Consider the following 18,433-nt stretch of genomic DNA (forward strand, 5'->3'; position numbering starts at 1 on the left):
CCAGGCAGCCCGAGGGTCTGCGCTGCCCTCTGCTGGTAGCTGGGTTGTGCGCCCTGGTTGGGGAGCAAGGACGGCTGCCCTCTGCTGGACCAGAGGCAAGGTTGGGCGGGACCACGGCCGCAAAGGAGAGCCTGCGAGATGCCGGCGAGGCTTCCCGCGCTGCCGGCCTCGCCCTCAAGGCCGCTGGCAGGTGGGCCCTCCTGCATCGCGCGGTCACTTAGGTTCGCAGGGGACCAGGCGCAGGACTGAGGCCTCTGGAGCTGGACACCCCTCTCCGTCCTCCAAACAACCCTGGGCAGGGCGGGGAGCCGGCCGTTGGCGAGCGCGTGTGCGTCCACACGGCCGTGTGCAGTGACCCAGCGAACACGTGTGAACGCACTCCCGCCCTCATATGCACACGCCTGTGGCCGCACGGAGCCGTGCACGCGCGGGGATGCACGCCCGGGGCACCGCCGCAGCCCGGCTAGACTGGGACCCCGAGGGGCACAGCCCTTGCAGGGCCTGAGCTCCGGGCCCGCCCGACCGGCCCATCCTTGCGGGGCTGCAGCTGGGGTGCACCCCGCCCCCTACGCTGAACGGAGCCCTCCCCACTCTGGTTTGCGGCCGCGCCTTCTCCTCCCCCTCCCAGCTCCCGCCGCTCGTTCGTTCGCTCGTTGGCTCGCTCCCTCCCTCCCTCAGTCCCTCCTCCCTCCCCGGCTCGCTCCTAGCACTCCCTCCCCGCGCCGCGGCAGAGCGCGGAGCCGAGCGGGAGCCGGCGCGGGAGCCGGCGCGGGCGGCGGGCCACAGCGCAGGCGGCGGCCGGTGCCGGCCTGGGTCCCGGAGTGCACAGAGTCCCCACCCGCGCCTCCGGTTTCTTTGCCGGCGCGGGGGCTCCAAGCAGCATGCGGGGCCGCTGCCCGCTGGCCCCGGCCCCGCTGCGGAGCACGCCCGGCCTCGACCCCGGCCCCAACGGCAGAGGTGGCGGCGGCGGCTCCGGACCAGCCTGGGAGGCAGATCCCGGCTGGTGGAGCCCGCGTCGAGCATCCTGAGTGCGCCCACCTGGGCCGCGCCGCTTCTTCCCACCTCGCCACTCCCGAGTCCCGGCCCCACTCCGCTTGGGCTGCAGCCCGCGCTGGGCGGACAGACGGACGGCCAGCCCCTTCAGGGCGCGCGGACTGCCAGGCGGAGGTGTCGGAGGAGGAGGAGGAGACGAGGAGACGGAGGAGGGGGCTGGGCTGGGGCCGGGCCGGCAGTAGAGACATGCGATTGGGAACTGAACCGAGCGGACGGACGCTGCGCCCGGGATGCAGGTGAGACCCGCGGTTGCGGCTGAACCCGGAGCGGGCGGCCCCGAGGCGAGCTCCCCTAGGGGCCCGCTGCCGGCTCTCCATAAGCGCTTGGGACTGCGAGGCACCTCAGTACCAGGAGCAGCGGGGTGGGGGAAACCTCCTCTTTCCCCCTGCCTCCCCTCCCGTTCTGGGCACTGGTCGCCCTGGAAGAAAAACTCCTTGATCTCCCTGCCCCCGCTCTGGGTGGGTGTCTCTTGCCATGGACCCTGGAGATCGCAGGTGCTCCCCTTGGGCCCCAGGACGCAGATCTGGGACCTAGCTTGCCCACTGACTCCAGCCTGGGAGGCAGCAGGGGCGGCCCATTTCCAGCTCCTGCCCAGTGGCGGGGTGGAAAGCAGGGAATTGGGAGGGAGAGACCCCGGGAACCCCCTGGGTGGCCTCGCCTTTGTCTGCTTTCACCCTGGGCAGCTCACCTCCTCCTGCCCCACTTTTCGATCTGAGGCTGAGCAGTGGGAGGTGGGAGCCTGCTGTGGAAGGAGATGTGGAGGTAGCCTCCGGCTCGTCCTTCCCCCGACACACACGCCCTTCGTAGGGTGGGCTGCCGTCTTCTCTTCTAGGCACCCCCAGGAGATTGGCTGTGCTTGATGCCCACTTGTAGGGGGCGGGGTGGGGCCCAGGCACGTGGGCAGTCCCCTCCAGGCTCCTGTGAGGTCCCAGCCTTAGCTGACACTGCTGGGCTTGGCACTGGCTCTTTGTCCTCAGAGGTCCCCGGGGCTGGGATAGATGGTAAAGGGAGGATTTGGGAGGATGGTGGGTGGGAGTGCTGGTGGCCTGGAGGTGGGGGCGGTCCCATCTGGGTGAGCCTTTTCCTGCCAGCCCAACCCAGCCCTCCTGCTCTGCTTGGTTTGGGCTGCCAGAGGGTACAGCCCTGCCTGGCCTGAGGCTAGGGGCTCAGCCCTGATGGTCACTGTACCAAGGGCTCCAACGGGGGTCTTCATGCCTAGGAAATGGTGAGCTGGGTGCCCGGCTCCCGCACCCCCCCACACACACACCCCTCCCGCCTCCAGGGCCCGTGCAGCTCCTGGCCCTTTGTGCTTGTGGACCAGGAGAGGCTCTCTGCCCTCACGCACAGGGGAAGGTTGGCGGCACCTGGGCTACAGGGCCAGTGGAGTGCACCTGTCTTCTGGCCTGGGAGAGGTAGGGGCTGACATGCTAGGGGTCCAGGAACTCTTTGGAGCTGGAGCCAAGCTGAGGGAGGGAGGGCTCAGCTGCAGTCCAAGGCTCAGGGTGGCCTCCCCCTACCCCCTAACCCTCTGGGTCAAGTGTGAGGTTTGATGGGGGCTGGGCTGCCTGTAGAGGACGCGTGCGCGAGGGACCAGGTGCCCAGGTCTATGGACAGCAGGGTGGGACGCCGTGGTGTGTGCATGTGGGAGGGTGGGCAGACCACTTCTTCCTCCCCCTTGCCCCTGGTCCACTTTAGCCCTGGGCCGTCTGCTGTAGCCCAGATATAGTGGCCATTGTTTTCTAGCCGGAAATTCCAAAGGGTGACAGCCCCTCTTGTGGAGGTCAGTGGAGAATAAGCAGAGTAAGCAGCAGGCTCCAATGCCAGAGCCCAGTGGGGTGGGGGCGCGGTGGGGGTGCATTCCTGTGCAGAGGGTGGGGGAGGGGTGGGAGGAAAGCAGCAGGTGGACAGGGCCATGGCCAGCTGGAGTTCCTGGTCCAGGTGTCCTTAGTGGCACTCGGGCTGCCCAGCACAGAGCCCTGGTCCAGATGGTCAATGTGACAGCCTCTCTCCCCTCTGTCCCCTCCCCCGCTCTCATTGGGCTTGGCCCTTTCTGCTTCTCCTCCTCCTCCTGGCCCCTCCTCCAAGAAGCCTCCCTGATTGCTCCCCCACTCCCCTCCCATCCCATGCAGAAACCCACGTGGTTTGCTTGTGACATAGGCCCCGCCCATTCATTCATGCATTTATTCGCTTGGTGAATCCTGCTGGTGCCACCCACCCGGCTCCCACCCAGCGCCAGGCTGGGGCTTTACACACACGTACACACACACACACGCACTCACACATACACACACACACCAACGCTTCCAGAGAACTGCTTGCACATGTCTGTCTCTCAGGCTCCTGTACCTGGCACCTGGGGTAGCAAGGCACAACAGTGGGCTAGAGGCCAGGACTTAACCTGGCAGGATGCCAGCTGTCAGTATCCTAGGGTGGGGCTGGCAGCAGGAGTCAAGGCAAGCAAACAGGTGGGAGTTCTCTCTGGGCGGAGGAGGTCCAGGACAGTGTTGGGAGGGTCTTTAAGGGGAGAGAGAGAGAGAGAGAGGCAGGAGTGCTGAGTTCTTAAGCACTCAAGCAGTTTGGAAAATTAGGGTGCACACTTGACTGGCAGAATGTGGGGAAGCAGGTGCACTGGGGGCGTGCTCTATGCCAGCTGCCCATTGCTGATGTGTGGAATGACGGCTGCATCCCCACAGGTGCCAGGGGCCTGCTCCCGTGTGTTCAGTCTCGTCTGCACTTCACGGTATAGACCCTTAGGGCCTGCTATTGGAACTTTACCCACGAGCCCATCCCCGCTGTGTGATCAGCCTGCTAAACTTGGTCCCTGTCATTGTACATCGTGGTGCTTGCTTGTGTGTTGCCGATGGACCAGGGCTGTGCTGCTGGATGCCAGCACCACTCAATCCCCAGACCTCTGAGTGGCTTCCCTCGATCGCTCTGCCAACAGTGCTGCTGAGCCTGTCCATCTGTGGTGGCCTCACGGTGCGGCACACCTCTAGGGCACGTGGCAGGGAGTGGAACTGCTCTGTGTGTGTGTGTGTGTGTGTGTTCACGCCCAGCCTTGCTAAGGAGAAGTGCCAGCCAGCATGTTTCCCAAATGAGTTGGTCCCCGCTTCCCACCTCTCTCACCTCACCGCAGCCCTCTGGGAATGCCTGCCCGACAGATTCCCTGTCCAGTGGCGTATCTTTATGGCTTAGGTTTACATGTATGTAGTTTTAGGTTGCTGGCGTATGAAGTGGGGGGTGGGGTCCAGCTGGCAGTGACAAACACTCCTGAAGCACCTAGGTTCCCCCACTTGGCAGGGTGCTGTGGGTGCAGGAGGGGCATAGGGGATACCCCAAAACTATGGGAAGGAAGCAGAAGCCCAGGGGTGGGAGGGGGAAACTGTTCGTGACTGCGGATTCACCTCCAGAGTGGCAGGGGGACTGTACTCAGATATTTTAGCACCCATTCCCGCACCGTGCCCTGAGATCTCCCCTGGCACTTGCCATGGGGCCTGGCTTTGTGGAGGGCTTAGGGGAAGTCACCAGGGGCTGGACACTGGATGGACCAATACATTTGTCCCTCGTTCCTTCTTCCTCTCGTACTTTGTCTTGGGTGCCAGGCAGGGTGTCTCCCAGCTGAGGTGGGGCCTCTGGGATGCAGTTGAGGTGGGGCCTCTGGGATGCAGCTCAGGAGGACGGGTACACTTTGCTTGCTTACCTCTCGTAGTAGGTTCCTCACTCCCTGCCCCAGTCAGGGCTTCAGTCTTGAACTGCCCACGTCCTCACTGATCTGCGACTCTACCCTCCGCACCTTTCAGATTGGCATGTGTGCCCATTGCCACTCCCCAAGCTGGCACCAGGCTGAGGGCAGCAGCTGTACCTTGGCAGGGCCTGTGTACATCTGGCCAGAGGGTGCCAGCACCTCCTTGATGTTGCACTCTGTGACTGGCTTGGGGCAGTGGGCACTGGCCAAGGGTTGGCCAGCATTCAAGTGCACAGGGAGGGCTTGAGTGAGCAGCCAAGGCCAGTGCAGGGCGAGCAATTGTATTTATAGTTGGTGGGGCTGCGATATAAATAACTCAGTGGACCTTGGTCTGGGATGCATGTGGGGGTGGATTTTAAATCTTCCCCCCCCCCTTTGCCAAGCAGAAGTAACCCCAGCCGGCACCCAGCCCTGACCTCGCCTCGCCACGAGCTGAGCGGCAGCATGGCCACCATCCCAGGACACACTCGGAGGGGGCTACAGCCAGACACTGTCTGCCTGCTTAGTAGCCTCATTGACTACGTGATGGGCTCTGGGGTCAGCCATCCCTGGGGTCACCCTTGGCAGATGAACCAGGACTCTGAGCTGTTGTTGCCGCTCTGTGCCTCAGTGTACCTGTCAGAAAAATGGGAATGCAGAGGGTGCCTGGGCAGGGGTGGTGTCCTGTGTTGGTTCTTGGAACTGAAGCCCAATTGACCTGTGACCTGGAGCAAGTGACGCCCCCTGCCCTCTCTCCCCACCACAGCAGCTATTGGAAATTCCATGAATTTCCACAGGTAGCTGTTCAGGGTAATCTGGGCTCCCAGAGTCCTCAAGGTGGGGTGTCTTACTTTCATCCTCCTCCTCCTCCTGCTCCTCCTCCTCAGGTGCATGTCAGGCCTCTACAGACCTGGGATGCAGGGCCAGTTCCCCTGTTCTCTGCATCAGTCCTGTGTCCACCCTGGGTTAACCAGGTTTTACCCCTTCCCCACTCCCAATACCTGGGCCTCCCAAGAGGGACGTTAGATGAGTGGGGTTCAGCTCAGGAAGCTCCCAGGGTGGGGCCAAGATCTGGTACCCTTCAGCCCCAGGGAAGGGAGATGCCAGGGGCGGGGGCTTGAAGGGGCCCCTCAGCATCTCTCCCATCCTCAGTCCTCCTGGTACCTGTCCGTAGCTCTGGGACAGCCCCCATCCAATGGGGAGTGCTGTCCCTCAGGTGGGTGTGGCACACACAGAGGGTCCTTTTCCCTCCTCACCCAGGCAGGTCCCAGGGTCACATAGCAAGGCAGGGGCTAGCCACTCTCTTTCCCTGCTCTGGGCCCTGCCCCAGCCCTACTGTTCCCCACCAACACTTGTCCACTCAGCTGGTGGAGGGCAGAGCCTATATATAGCAGCTGGCAAACACTCACAGGCTTTCACAATTAAAATTCATAATTTATCCCACAATGGCCTGGGGCTGTGGGCGGGCCGACAGGAAGGCTGGCTGCTTCCCCCTCACCCCAACCAGGGTGTGGACATGGGTGTGGCTCCCTCAAGTCCAGCCCAGTGTGGCTGCAGGGGGCTGGGGAGGCGGGGTGGGGGGCAGTGGACCTGGTGTCCCTCCCCTAGCAGGTGGGTGGGCTACGGGTGACACATTGCCTGTGGAGGCCAGGGCAGCATGTTGGGGGAAGATTGAGCTCCCTGATGTGCCTAGGAAGTGGGGGCCAGGGAGTGGGGGTGGGGAGCAGAGGCTGCCCCCCCATACACAGGACACACATGGAGGCCTTTCTCTCACACAGATTCTCACCCCGGGGGCCCAGCAGCTCTGCTAGAACCCAGAGCAACAGGAAAATAAAGAATTATCCACGACAAAGGACGTGACCTCAATTTTCTTCCACGTGGATTTTTCTCTCCCCTGCGGGGGTGGCCGCAAAGGGGAGTGGGGGAGGGGGCAGGAGGAATAGGCTGTCTATATTGGCACCCCACCACCACCACACCCACACCCCACGGGTGGCGGTGGCGGGTGGGGGGGAGCGCCTCCACACCTACTGGTCTGGATTAAACCAGCTTGGCAGCCCTGGCCCGTTAGCGGCTCCCACCTGAGCCGTTATCAGTCATCCACACCTCAGCGGGAAATGCCCTGGAAAGCTGAACTGTTTGCTGGAGGCTTGAGAGAGGGCTGTACCAGATGGGGCAGGCATCCAAGGGGAAGCTGCGCTCTGCTCCAGTTGGGATGGGGCAGGTGGCTGGGACAAGGGCCCTGCCCCTGTACCTCTGCTGGCTGTGCACATGCTCTCTGGGACACCCTGCTTTCGTCTCTGGTGAGCTACTACGGGGACACTACCTCCCCCTGTCCCCTCCAAGAAGAGTTGATGGCACGCAGGGTACCTGGCACTGACAGCATCTGCACCCTTGGGAGGTGGGTCCTGCCCAGGCCTGGGGGGTTGGGCCCAGGGGCCTTGGAGGCAGAGGAATACAGGAGGGAGGCTAGCCCTGGAGCCAGAAGGAGCCCCGTAGCAGGCAGAACCCATCTTCTAGGGCTGGACAAAAGCGCTGGTGGCTGCCTGGGCACCCTCCAGCCCCATTGGTCCTGAACTGGAATTGGGGTCTTGGATAACTGACCCCTAAAGCCACTTAGATCATTTATCCATGCCCACCCTCAACCCCGCCACTGCTGATGCTGCTACTGTGGAATTGGGTCCAGCAGGTGGCAGGTAGGCAGACCTTGGCAGTGGGAGAGGACTTGAGGTTCCCCACCCTGCCTTGCTCCTGTGGGTCTTCCAGCCACCACCTCCCCGCCTGGAATGGGGTGAGTGATCCTGGCCCAGGCAGCGCTCTCCACCCCCCACTAGGCCAGGTGCAGGTGTTTAACCCTCATCACCTGTCCCTCCAGCAGGGCCTGCTGGGATCCACCCACCTTTCTAAAGGCGGGGCACCGCTTCTCTCTGCTCCTCTGTCTTACCTGCCAGGTGTCTGTGTCAACTCCCTTCCTGCCCTCACGGTCCCCTCTCACTCCTGCCCCACCCTAGACCCACACACTGAGGAGAGTGCCCCAGGCCTTGGCAAAACCATCTGGCACTTGTGTGTATTGGGGATCCCTGTGGTCCCCACAGAGCGCTGAGTGGGCACGCCATGAAATATTGATATGGGAACCTGAAATAGCCAAGCCTGCATGTGCGCTGGAACTGGCCCGAATTAGGAGCAGCAGCAGCAGCAGGCCCTGGAGGGAGACTACAGTGGTGGAAAAATACCAAAGATGCCCGAGGCTGCCATCAGTGGGGGCAGGGAGTCAGCTCTTCCAAGGACCCTCCCTCCCCCAGCAGTCCCTGACACTGAGCAGTCCCCAAGCAGGCAGCGACTAGCGCCAACAGACCTTAGGCACCTGCCCACCTGCACTGTGGCCTATGTGACTTCTCTTTGCGGAGCCTCAGTGATGCTGGCCTGTAGAGTGGGTACAATGTGAATAAAGCCTGAGCCTGGCCTGTAGCCGGGAAACTCTTGGACTGTCCCTGGCTGGCTCTTGGGGGAACTGCTGGGTGCTGGGGCTGGGATGTCCCACCAGTCCCACTAACCTGAGCTGCCCCCCTTCCCCACCCAGTGACACGGTGGCTTGGGGTCTGGGGCTCATTCTCCGCAATGCCTGCCCAGGCTTGTGGAGGATGCTAACTTTGTGCTTGGGGCATCGCCTCCCACGCATGGGGACTCTGAGGCTTCAGGGGACTCACAGTGCAAGAAACAGGCCCTAGAAGGCAGGTACTGCGGGGTGGGGAGTGCCCACTGCAGGTGCCAGGTTCGGTTGCCCGCCTCCCCACTGCTGGGGTTGGACAGGACTCTGGCAGCTGAAGGGTCTGTGTTCCATCGCCCCTCTACCTGCCTCTGATAGGCTCATTTCCTCTGCGTTTATTGGTCTCATATTTTTTTAAGCTCCTGCCTCTGTAGAAAGCCCTTAGGGGGCAAGGATCTGAAACAAAACATTGATTAAAATGCATAAAACACTAGCTCATTGGCAATCACTGCTTGCAAAGAGCCATAGAAACAGGAATGGGAAGGGGTGGGCAGCAGGGAGAGCAGTGCCACCCACTCCACAGCTTGGGTGACCTCAGGGGGACATGACCCCACCAGCAACTTCCCGGGACAGGGATGCTGGGGGACAGGAGGGCAGCGTGTGGACAACTTTCAGGACAGCCTTGTGTAAAGGGGGGAGGAAGGTACAGCAAAGGACAGCCCTACCTTCCCACATCCCCAAGCTGCCCTGCATGTGTGACCTAGCCTGGCCATTGCTCTGTGAGTGGCAGCTGTCCCACCAGTGTGTGTCAGTTCCCCACGTTTCCCTGCTTGGTGGACCCAACCCCGTCTTCACACACATAGCCCAGCCCACATACTCTCCATGCCCATGCAGTGCCTTTACAGGCACATTCCCCAGAATTGGTCCTATGCTGCCCTTGCCCTCCAGCAGGTGAAACAAATGCATCCAGGCATTGGGGCTCACGAAGCTTTGAAGCGTGTTGCCCTCTTCACCCAGGTCAACAGGAAGCCCTGCCCTTTGGCCAAGAGGCAGGGACTTCATACATTCCTTTCCTCCTGCCGTGTATATTAGTGATGTTATGGTGTCAGTTTCCCAGCTGAGCTCAGTTTTAGGATGAGATGTGTGATCTGGCAATCAGAGTCCCCATATCAATGTCCTGTAGGGATCAAGTGAGATCTGGGTCAGCGGGTCCATGAGGCCCCTGGATTAGAAGACCACCAAGCCCATGGGAGCCCATGGCCAGATGCGCTCTCCAGAGGGCAGGACGAACTTGGGGTCCTACATGGCTGTACTGAGATGTGGGCAAATGAAGGTCGCAGTGTTATATTAATACCTGCCCGCTAGAGGGTCCGAGGAACTGACCAGCCCGGGGGCAGGGCATGTCCTTGGTGCCCTCCCCCACCCGCCTGCTGCCAGCCCCAATTACTCATTGATTGGCTGTCAGGATGTTTGCTTTCCTGGTGGGTCACCGGAGCGTGTGTGACTATGGAAAAGAGCCTGGCGTGGGAGTCGGGCTGTGGAGGGGCTGAGCCATAGAAGAATCTGGAGAGAACAAGAGGGACTTTTGGGGGGTTAACAAAGGCCTGGGGGTTAGTGAAACCTTTAACAGATTATAATACAGCAAGGGGCATCCTTTGTCCCCTCTGGTCAGTGTGTGGGTCACTTAGTCAATAAGCACGAAGCGGCTATTGCTCCCGGAAGTCGGGAGCTTTGGGAAATGTATACAGTGTCACTGTGATCTGATGAGCCAGAGTTGCCGTCCCACATCCCTTCCCCAGCTGGGGCAGTAGTGGGGAGGGTGGTGTTCCCTGGGTAGCCACAATCTCTCCAGTCCCAGTGGCCTGAGCTGTTGGCAAGGATGACAGGACAGATAAGGAACAGAGGCTGGGTGATGGATGGATAAACAGAAATCAAGCAGATGGGGTGGAAGAGGGGTCCTAGTGGGGCTTAGCCCAGGGACAACCATGCCATGCAGGCAGACTCTGGACCTGGTAGTGAATGCCAGGGACACTGAGCCAAGGAAGTAGGAGACAGAAGCTGGGTGCACAGTAGGGCAGGCGAAGGACCTGTAGCCTCTATATATGGGGGCCAGAGACCAGGTCAGCCTGAACCTCCAGGACTGTCTCCTGCTTACTACGGCATGCTGCCCCGCCCACCCCACGTGCCCTCTCAGTGCCACGCCCCCCAGCCCTGATCCAGCACTTGGGGATGGCCTGGGTAGTCTGAACTACAGGAGGCAGCACTGCTCCCAGCAGAAGGTTGAAGTTGGGTTCAGGAGGGCAGATTTCACAGGATAGAGGGAGTCCTGGGGAAGGGCCAGGACTGGGACTTGGGATAGCTGTGAGGGTGGGAGAGAGAAAGGCCATATGGGATTTGCAGGTGCAGGGGGGGCCCAGAAGGGCTTTCAGGTGAGAAGAAGGGATAGATTGATGAGCATGAGTGGGGCCCAAGACCTTGGCCTGTGGGCTCAGCCTTCTGTGTGGGGGAGGGATCCTGGGGTTGGACCCTGGGGAAGCTCAGGGCCAATGGCCCAAGTCAGGGGTGAGAGCTGTTCTCTGAAACCTGAGATCCTGTGTAGTTTTGGTCTCTGGGCTTTGGAGGTCCAGGACTGGCTTCATTCCTGGTGGGCGGGCAGAGGGCATGCCTGGACTCTCAGCTGACCCGTGGGTGCTCCAAGGGATGGGGGAGGCTTGGGCATCGGGACCTTCCGGTGGGACCCCCAGGAGGTATCACGCCCTGCTGGATGGGGATCCTTGGGCTCAGGGTGGGCTACAGCTGTTCGCTGGCCTCTCACTGCCCCCTACCTCTGTCCTGTGCTTGCCTCCCTGGCTGCAGGTGAGAGAGAGGATGCCGGCGGGGGGCGCGAGGAGTATGCCCAGCCGCCTGGTGGCCTGCTGGCAACCCATCCTCCTGCTGATCTTGGGCTCGGTACTGTCAGGCTTGGCCATGGGCTGCCCGGCCCGCTGTGAGTGCTCCGCTCAGGACCGTGCTGTGCTGTGCCACCGCAAGCGCTTTGTGGCGGTGCCCGAGGGCATCCCTACCGAGACCCGCCTGCTGGACCTGGGCAAGAACCGCATCAAAACGCTCAACCAGGACGAGTTCGCCAGCTTCCCACACCTGGAGGAGCTGGAACTGAATGAGAACGTGGTGAGCGCCGTAGAGCCCGGCGCCTTCAATAACCTCTACAACCTGCGGACGCTGGGGCTGCGCAGCAACCGCCTAAAGCTCATCCCACTGGGCGTCTTCACGGGCCTCAGCAACCTGACCAAGCTGGACATCAGCGAGAACAAGATCGTCATCCTGCTGGACTACATGTTCCAGGACCTGTACAACCTCAAGTCGCTCGAGGTCGGCGACAACGACCTGGTCTACATCTCCCATCGCGCCTTCAGCGGCCTGCACAGCCTGGAGCAGCTGACGCTGGAAAAGTGCAACTTGACCTCCATTCCCACCGAGGCGCTGTCGCACCTGCACAGCCTCATCGTCCTGCGCCTACGCCACCTCAACATCAACGCCATCCGGGACTACTCTTTCAAGAGGCTGTACCGCCTCAAGGTTCTGGAGGTGTCGCACTGGCCCTACCTGGATACCATGACCCCCAACTGCCTCTATGGCCTCAACCTGACCTCCCTGTCTATCACGCACTGCAACCTGACCGCCGTGCCCTACCTGGCCGTGCGCCACCTGGTCTATCTCCGTTTCCTCAACCTCTCCTACAACCCCATCGCCGCCATCGAGGGCTCCATGCTACACGAGCTGCTGCGGCTGCAGGAGCTGCAGCTGGTGGGCGGGCAGCTGGCCGTGGTAGAGCCCTACGCCTTCCGCGGCCTCAATTACCTGCGCGTGCTCAACGTCTCGGGCAACCAGCTGACCACGCTGGAGGAGTCGGCCTTCCACTCGGTGGGTAACCTGGAGACGCTTATCCTGGATGCCAACCCGCTGGCCTGTGACTGCCGCCTGCTGTGGGTCTTCCGGCGCCGCTGGCGACTGAACTTCAACCGGCAGCAGCCCACGTGCGCCACGCCCGAGTTTGTCCAAGGCAAGGAGTTCAAGGACTTCCCCGACGTGCTGCTGCCCAACTACTTCACCTGCCGCCGCGCCCGCATCCGGGACCGCAAGGCCCAGCAGGTGTTTGTGGATGAGGGCCACACGGTGCAATTCGTGTGCCGGGCTGACGGCGACCCACCGCCCGCCATTCTCTGGCTCTCGCCCCGCAAGCACTTGGTGTCGGCCAAGAGCAACGGGCGGCTCACCGTCTTCCCCGATGGCACACTCGAAGTGCGCTATGCCCAAGTCCAGGACAACGGCACCTACCTGTGCATCGCGGCCAACGCGGGCGGCAACGACTCCATGCCGGCCCACCTGCACGTGCGCAGCTACTCGCCCGACTGGCCGCACCAGCCCAACAAGACCTTCGCCTTCATCTCCAACCAGCCGGGCGAGGGGGAGGCCAACAGCACCCGCGCCACCGTGCCTTTCCCCTTCGACATCAAGACGCTCATCATCGCCACCACCATGGGCTTCATCTCCTTCCTGGGCGTCGTGCTCTTCTGCCTGGTGCTGCTTTTCCTGTGGAGCCGCGGCAAGGGCAACACCAAGCACAACATTGAGATTGAGTACGTGCCCCGCAAGTCGGATGCCGGCATCAGCTCAGCTGACGCCCCCCGCAAGTTCAACATGAAGATGATCTGAGGGCCAGCCGGGCGCGTGCGCGCACGCACACAGGCACACACATACATGCATACACACAGACGTGCGCACACATACACACACACACACAATCTCTTTCGCCCCTAGCCAGCCTCTGTGGCCCACCCTTCCCCCCCACCTCCCGGGGCTGGCCCTGGCTTTATCTGGACCTCCCAAGCCCACAGGCCTGGAGACCCCCACCACCCACTTCCGTCCCCTGCACACGGGGGCGCACGTGGACAGACCAGAGTCAGCCCATGAGGCAAGGTGACCTGCCACAGCGTCAACCATTCAGTTAAAAAAAAAAGTTACGAACTTCCTCTGTAACTTGGGTTTCAATAATTAATGGATTTTTATGAAAACTTGAAATAATAAAACAAACAAAAAAAAAAGAGAACTCTCCTAGAGCTAGTCGGAATGCACTTCTCACGTCCTGAGCGCCCCTGAGCCCTCTTGCAGCTCACTTTCTTTTTCTCCTCCTCTTCCTCCTCCTTTCTCTTCCCTTCCCCTGTGGGGAGGGATTACTCAGGAAAACAGGAAAGGAGGTCCCAGCTCCGACAGCCACCCCCTGCCAGGATGCCCCCTGGGAGCGGGCTGGTGGGTGACAGGTCTGGGCCCAGCTCTGCAGCTGGCCGCTTGCAGGGAGGCCCGAGGCACCAATGGCAATGTGGGGGCAGGAGGGCCGTGGGCTGGGACCCCCGGGGCAGCAATACCACTGGGAGGGGCATAGTCAGGGGGTGTGGCTGGGACTCCGGAAGAGCTGGGGTCCTCCTGGGGACAGTATGGGCAAGTGGAGAGAGCCTCGGGTCCCATCTCTGCCTCTCACCGGTCATCGCCTCCCCGCCCCTCTCTCTCTCGGGGCCTCAGCCTCCAGCTTTGTACAAATGGGAACATTCCACCCTGCCCTGCCTACCTCACAGGGCTGTTGTGAGGAACTGACAGCTAATGTATGTGAGACACTTTGTAATCTGTAAAGCTCTGTGCACATGTGTGGGTGACTGCTCTTGTGATGCTCATTCTTATTTCATTGTTGCGGGGACCCCCAGGGGAGAGGGCTGCAGAGGGGTGGGGCCACTCCCCTCACTCCTTTCCTAAGTTCCCTCGAACCTTAGCCTGGGGATTTGCAGGGAAAGCAGAACCAGGTTTTCTTCAAGTCCTTCCCAACCCACTGCATGCATTTATGGAGCACCTGCTGTATGCCATGACTCCGTGGGGCCTGTCCAGTCTCAGGGGCTGGAGCCCAGCTCTGGATCCAGGTTGCCCTGCCCTCTTCCCCTCTTCCAGCAGGCCTGGCCTCTCCTGGGCTCTCGAAGGAGCTGAGGGTGGGGCAAGGAAGGACTCCCTTGATGTGAGTGGATCCTGGCCCCAGCAGGAAGCCCCACCCTGGCCCTGCCCTTCAGCACCTCTACCTTGGAGGTAGAGTCAGGTGGGTCACCTGGTAGCCAGCCTGGCACCTGTGGTCTTACTTCAAGAAGCTGTTCACTGGCTCAGCCAGCGGACCATATGCCCTCACCACATTGTGACAGGCAGGGAGGGGGTCCGGGACCAGGGGTGGGGGGGACCAGCTTGCCCATCGCCCTGGTGACTCTTGGGTTCCCCTGCAGCCGGTAGCAGATGCAAGGCAACCCTGTGGTGCTCCTGCAGCAGGAGAAGCTTCTAGAACACAGCTCTTCCTGTCAGGGCTCTTCCCACGCCTCGCTGAGCTCTAAGCATGCCTGTTGCTGGCAGCCAAGTGGGCATTCCCCTTCTCGCTTGCAGACAGCCCTGAGAGGTGCTGATAGTGACCGCTGGGCACACCTGCCTTGGCCCCACCAGAAAGATCTTCCATCCACTGATTCACTCCCCTAATGTCCTCAATGGCTGGAGCTGAGCAGGAGCCAAGAGCTCCATCTGGGTCTCCCATGTGGGTACAGGGCCCCAAGGCTTTGGGCCATCCTCTGTTGCTTTCCCAGGCTACAAGCAAGGAGCTGCAAGGGAAGTAGAGCATCCAGGACACAAACTGGTGCCCATGTGGGATGCTAGTGCTAGCAGGTGGAAGATTAGCCAGTTGAGCCGCCATGCCAGCTCTTAAGGTACAGATTTTTAAACCTGGCTTGAGCTGGGCAGGGTACCACTTGGGGTAACAATAGGGAGAGTCCTTGAGCCTGCGTGCAACATCAGGCCAGCTGTGACACTTGAGGCTCTACACCCCTACTGACTTGCCCACCTGCAACGCCGCAGCACGGATCCCTGCTCCATTGTCCTGCCCCCTAAAGTCCCAGCTGTGCCATCCACCATACCAGATGTGCCAGGTGGCCTGGTCTGAGCCCCTCTGGGATGCAGTGGACATCAGGGCCAGTGTTTTCCTGAATCCTGGGCAGGCTTTCCCCCTGGGGAAGCCCAAAGTGGTAGGGCTATCCTTTGGTGGTTCTCAGAGTGGGGAGGGTCAGTTTTGGGAGATGTGAGTACGTGGCAGGGGAGGGGACAAAGGGCTGAGTTTGATTCCCATACAGCAACCCTGTCCTAGGCAATGGCCTTGACTACCACTGAGAAGCCTGTCGGGCAGGTCCAGGGCAGGAACGGGGGATCTGGGAAAGCCAAGCTGCCTGGACCACTCTCCCTCTTTCCCTGGCACAAGCACAGCTGGATCCTGAAGCCAGAAAGAGGTGGGCCAACAGTCCTAGGCCTTCCTGGACCACCCACATTCCACACAGGTCAGACCTCATGGGCACCTGGGGTGTGGTGCCTTACCCCTTTCACTGGCCACTCTGCTCACCCTTATGCCTGGGACCAAAGGCATGAGGCTGGAGGAAGGAGCTCCTGAGGAGAAGGCCAGATAGGGAGGCCTGCTGTCCAGGAGCGCAGGCCTGGAGTCACCTACAGCAGTGGTGTCTTACAGAGGCAGCCCCGTAAGACCTGGCATCCCCCTCCTAATGGAGGACCTCTCACACAGTCGGAACGTGAGCTTTGTTCAGATCCTATCCCCCCACAATGTTCCAGGTGCAGATGGGGGCTGAGGAGAGCTTGAAGAGACCACAGGTAGGACTCTGAAGCGTCCCCCTGACTGGGTGTGGCAGCTGCATGGACTGGGAGGAAGGACTATGGGGTGGGGGGGACTCTACAGGGCCCCCAGAGAACTGAAGCCCCAAATGAGATTGGGGACTCCAAATGTGATCTCTGTGGGCAGCCTGGGACTGCAGAACAGCCATGCTCTGTGCCCCAGAGGACCAGGCCACACCTGTGTGTCTCAGACAGCCAAAGAACCTTGAGTCTGAAGCGGTCATTCCTGGACCAGGAGCCAGGGCAGCTCGGAGCAGGTAGCTTGAAGGTGTTTCTTGGTGTCCCTCTTGCCCCTAGGGGTGCCATTTTCTCTGCTCCTCTGCCATCCTTGAACGCTGGGCAGCCCTGGCCGCTTTCTTTGCAGCACACCTGACCATGGCCTCACCTCAGCCCCACCTCAGGCAAGCTCTCCAGGGAGAAACTCTGATTGGTCGCTTCACAGCCAATAGCTTGGCTGCCTCCGAGACACCTGCCGACACCTCGTCCAATCAGCTGCAGCCGTGGCTTGGCAGCTCCGGTCCAGAGCCACAGTCAGGATGCAATTGGGCCAGAAGGGCCTGAGACGCTGGGTTGACTCCTGTAACTGCAGCCTCATGAGCCCCAGTGGTCTGTCCCCAGAGCTGTGTCTTTTCCATAGCAGGCAGAAGTTCTGGGCTAGATACCCAGCTTGTCCATAGCTCCTGTCGGAACCAGGCCAGAGGCTTGCCCTCTTTCCTCTCACCTCATAGACCCGTTCTCAGTGGGTAGGGGTAAATAGGGAATGGAGATGCAGGCTGGGGAGATGACACATTCTAGGGCATCCACTGTTATGCTTGATGGAACAGGGTGCGAACACAAAGTGCACTCAGAAAGCCTACCCTTGGGAAATCCACTGTAGGGGAGAGCAGCTGGAGGTGACCCTAACCTTGCTTGATAACTTTTAGCTTGTTAAAAAATAATAATTATGGGATCCTAGAGGGGTAAGACACAAGCACAGAGCACCCTGGCCCCCACTATCTCCAGTATAATCTCAGGACCCTCCTAGCGCAGGGCGGGGGTAGGGGTACCCTCCTGGAAGTCTGTCCCCACAGCAGAAGTCCACAGGGATTGTTGTGTGTGTCTCTCTCTCTCTCTCTCTCACACACACACACACACACACACACACAAAACCCAGAGCAAGCAAGGCCCTCGGGTTGGGGGGCTAGTCATTCTGGCTCTAGACTGGGCAGCCCCTGTGGTAGGCTGAGGGATGGGCCAGACGTGGTCCAGGTGGGAGCGGTTGCCAGGCAGGAGGCAGGGTAGGGCCCAGTGGTGGGGCCAAGCCCACGCTGGAACTGCCCCTTCATTTACCAGGACGTGGCATCCTCAGCAACACCATCCCCAAGGCCTGGATGGGAGTTGGGATTGACCCAGCTGCTGTTGGCTTCTTCTAGGTTCCCGGGAAGGGTCAGCCCAGAGTTCCCTGGTGACTCAGCCAAGCACGTCTGCCTCCCGGAGTTTCTCGGCAGGCGAAGCTCTGTGTCCTCTGAGCTCTTCCCAGGCAGACGGGGTAAGCCCTGTGCCATTGCCTCATTGTCCCTCTTTACAGCTTCAGTCACCCCCCCCAAGGGCTCCCAGCACCCACATGGACCAGGCAGCCCCCAAGGGGTGGCTGAGGGGTCTGCTGCCCAACACTGAGTGCAGGAGGGGCCCCCAGCAGGGAGGTCCAGAGGAGCTCGGCCACTCCTGGCAGGTGCCCAGCTGGCCACGAGCCCAAAGGATAAGCTGCTCCTTTTCCTGTACAGCAGTTGGGCCGGGACAGAGACCCTGCAAGGTTGATGGGCATCTGTGGCCATCCAGAAGCGGAGAGATGCGGGCAGTGCGGGGCAAGCAGGGAAGCAGTGGAGTGTCCTGGGCTGAGACCAAGTGCATGAGGAGGCCAGGATGGGTACCCAGGGCCTCCTCTGGGCCCCCCAGAAAGCTTTTCAAACGCATCTGTAGGAAGCCAAGGAGGTGAGGAACACATCTAGTGAGTGACTTGGGGCTGTGGTATCCAGGGTCCCTTAGGCAGTGGCAGCTAAGGGACAGTTATCCATCAGAGAAGGGACACACAGAGATCAAAAGCAGAGGATATCTTTGCCAGCGCCCCTGGCCCTGTGTCCCAGCTCCCCTGATTCTGGAAGAGGAAAATGGGTTTTGGGCACTCCCCTGCCTTACCGTTGGAACCCCTGTGTTGGGGACAGACTCCTCCCTCCAACCCCCACCCTCTTTTGGCTCCGGGCAAGTAAAGGGCTGGGGTGGCTGTGGGGCGATAGGTTGCTCTGCAGGGCACCTTCCCAGCACTAGGGCACTATGGAGGGTCTTGAGGGTAACAGGGACACATATCAGGAGGAGAGTTTAGAGGTGTGGGAGCAGGAGTGACAAAGGCTGAGCCCCTCCTTCGGGGCGACCATGGCCACACACCG

The 18,433-nt window shown here is 60.9% G+C and overlaps 1 protein-coding gene across 2 annotated transcripts in view; it reads left to right on the top strand.

Moving 5' to 3' along the window:
* LINGO1 (leucine rich repeat and Ig domain containing 1) overlaps positions 1-13,020 on the top strand; it is a 136,996-nt gene extending 123,976 nt beyond the window's left edge. The window contains exons 1-2 of one of the 2 annotated variants that reach the window (XM_004594617.2): positions 733-1,289; positions 11,118-13,020. In XM_004594617.2, coding sequence (XP_004594674.2) covers positions 1,284-1,289; positions 11,118-12,974 — 1,863 coding nt within the window. In that variant the 5' untranslated portion in view covers positions 733-1,283 and the 3' untranslated portion in view covers positions 12,975-13,020. Of the gene's footprint in view, positions 1-732; positions 1,290-11,117 lie in introns of those variants that run through there. The other variant, XM_058665309.1, reaches the window with a different exon arrangement.
* The last annotated feature ends 5,413 nt before the right edge of the window (positions 13,021-18,433 follow it).

This window comes from Ochotona princeps, chromosome 6, assembly GCF_030435755.1.
Source record: "Ochotona princeps isolate mOchPri1 chromosome 6, mOchPri1.hap1, whole genome shotgun sequence".
Classification (NCBI taxonomy): Eukaryota; Metazoa; Chordata; class Mammalia; order Lagomorpha; family Ochotonidae; genus Ochotona; species Ochotona princeps.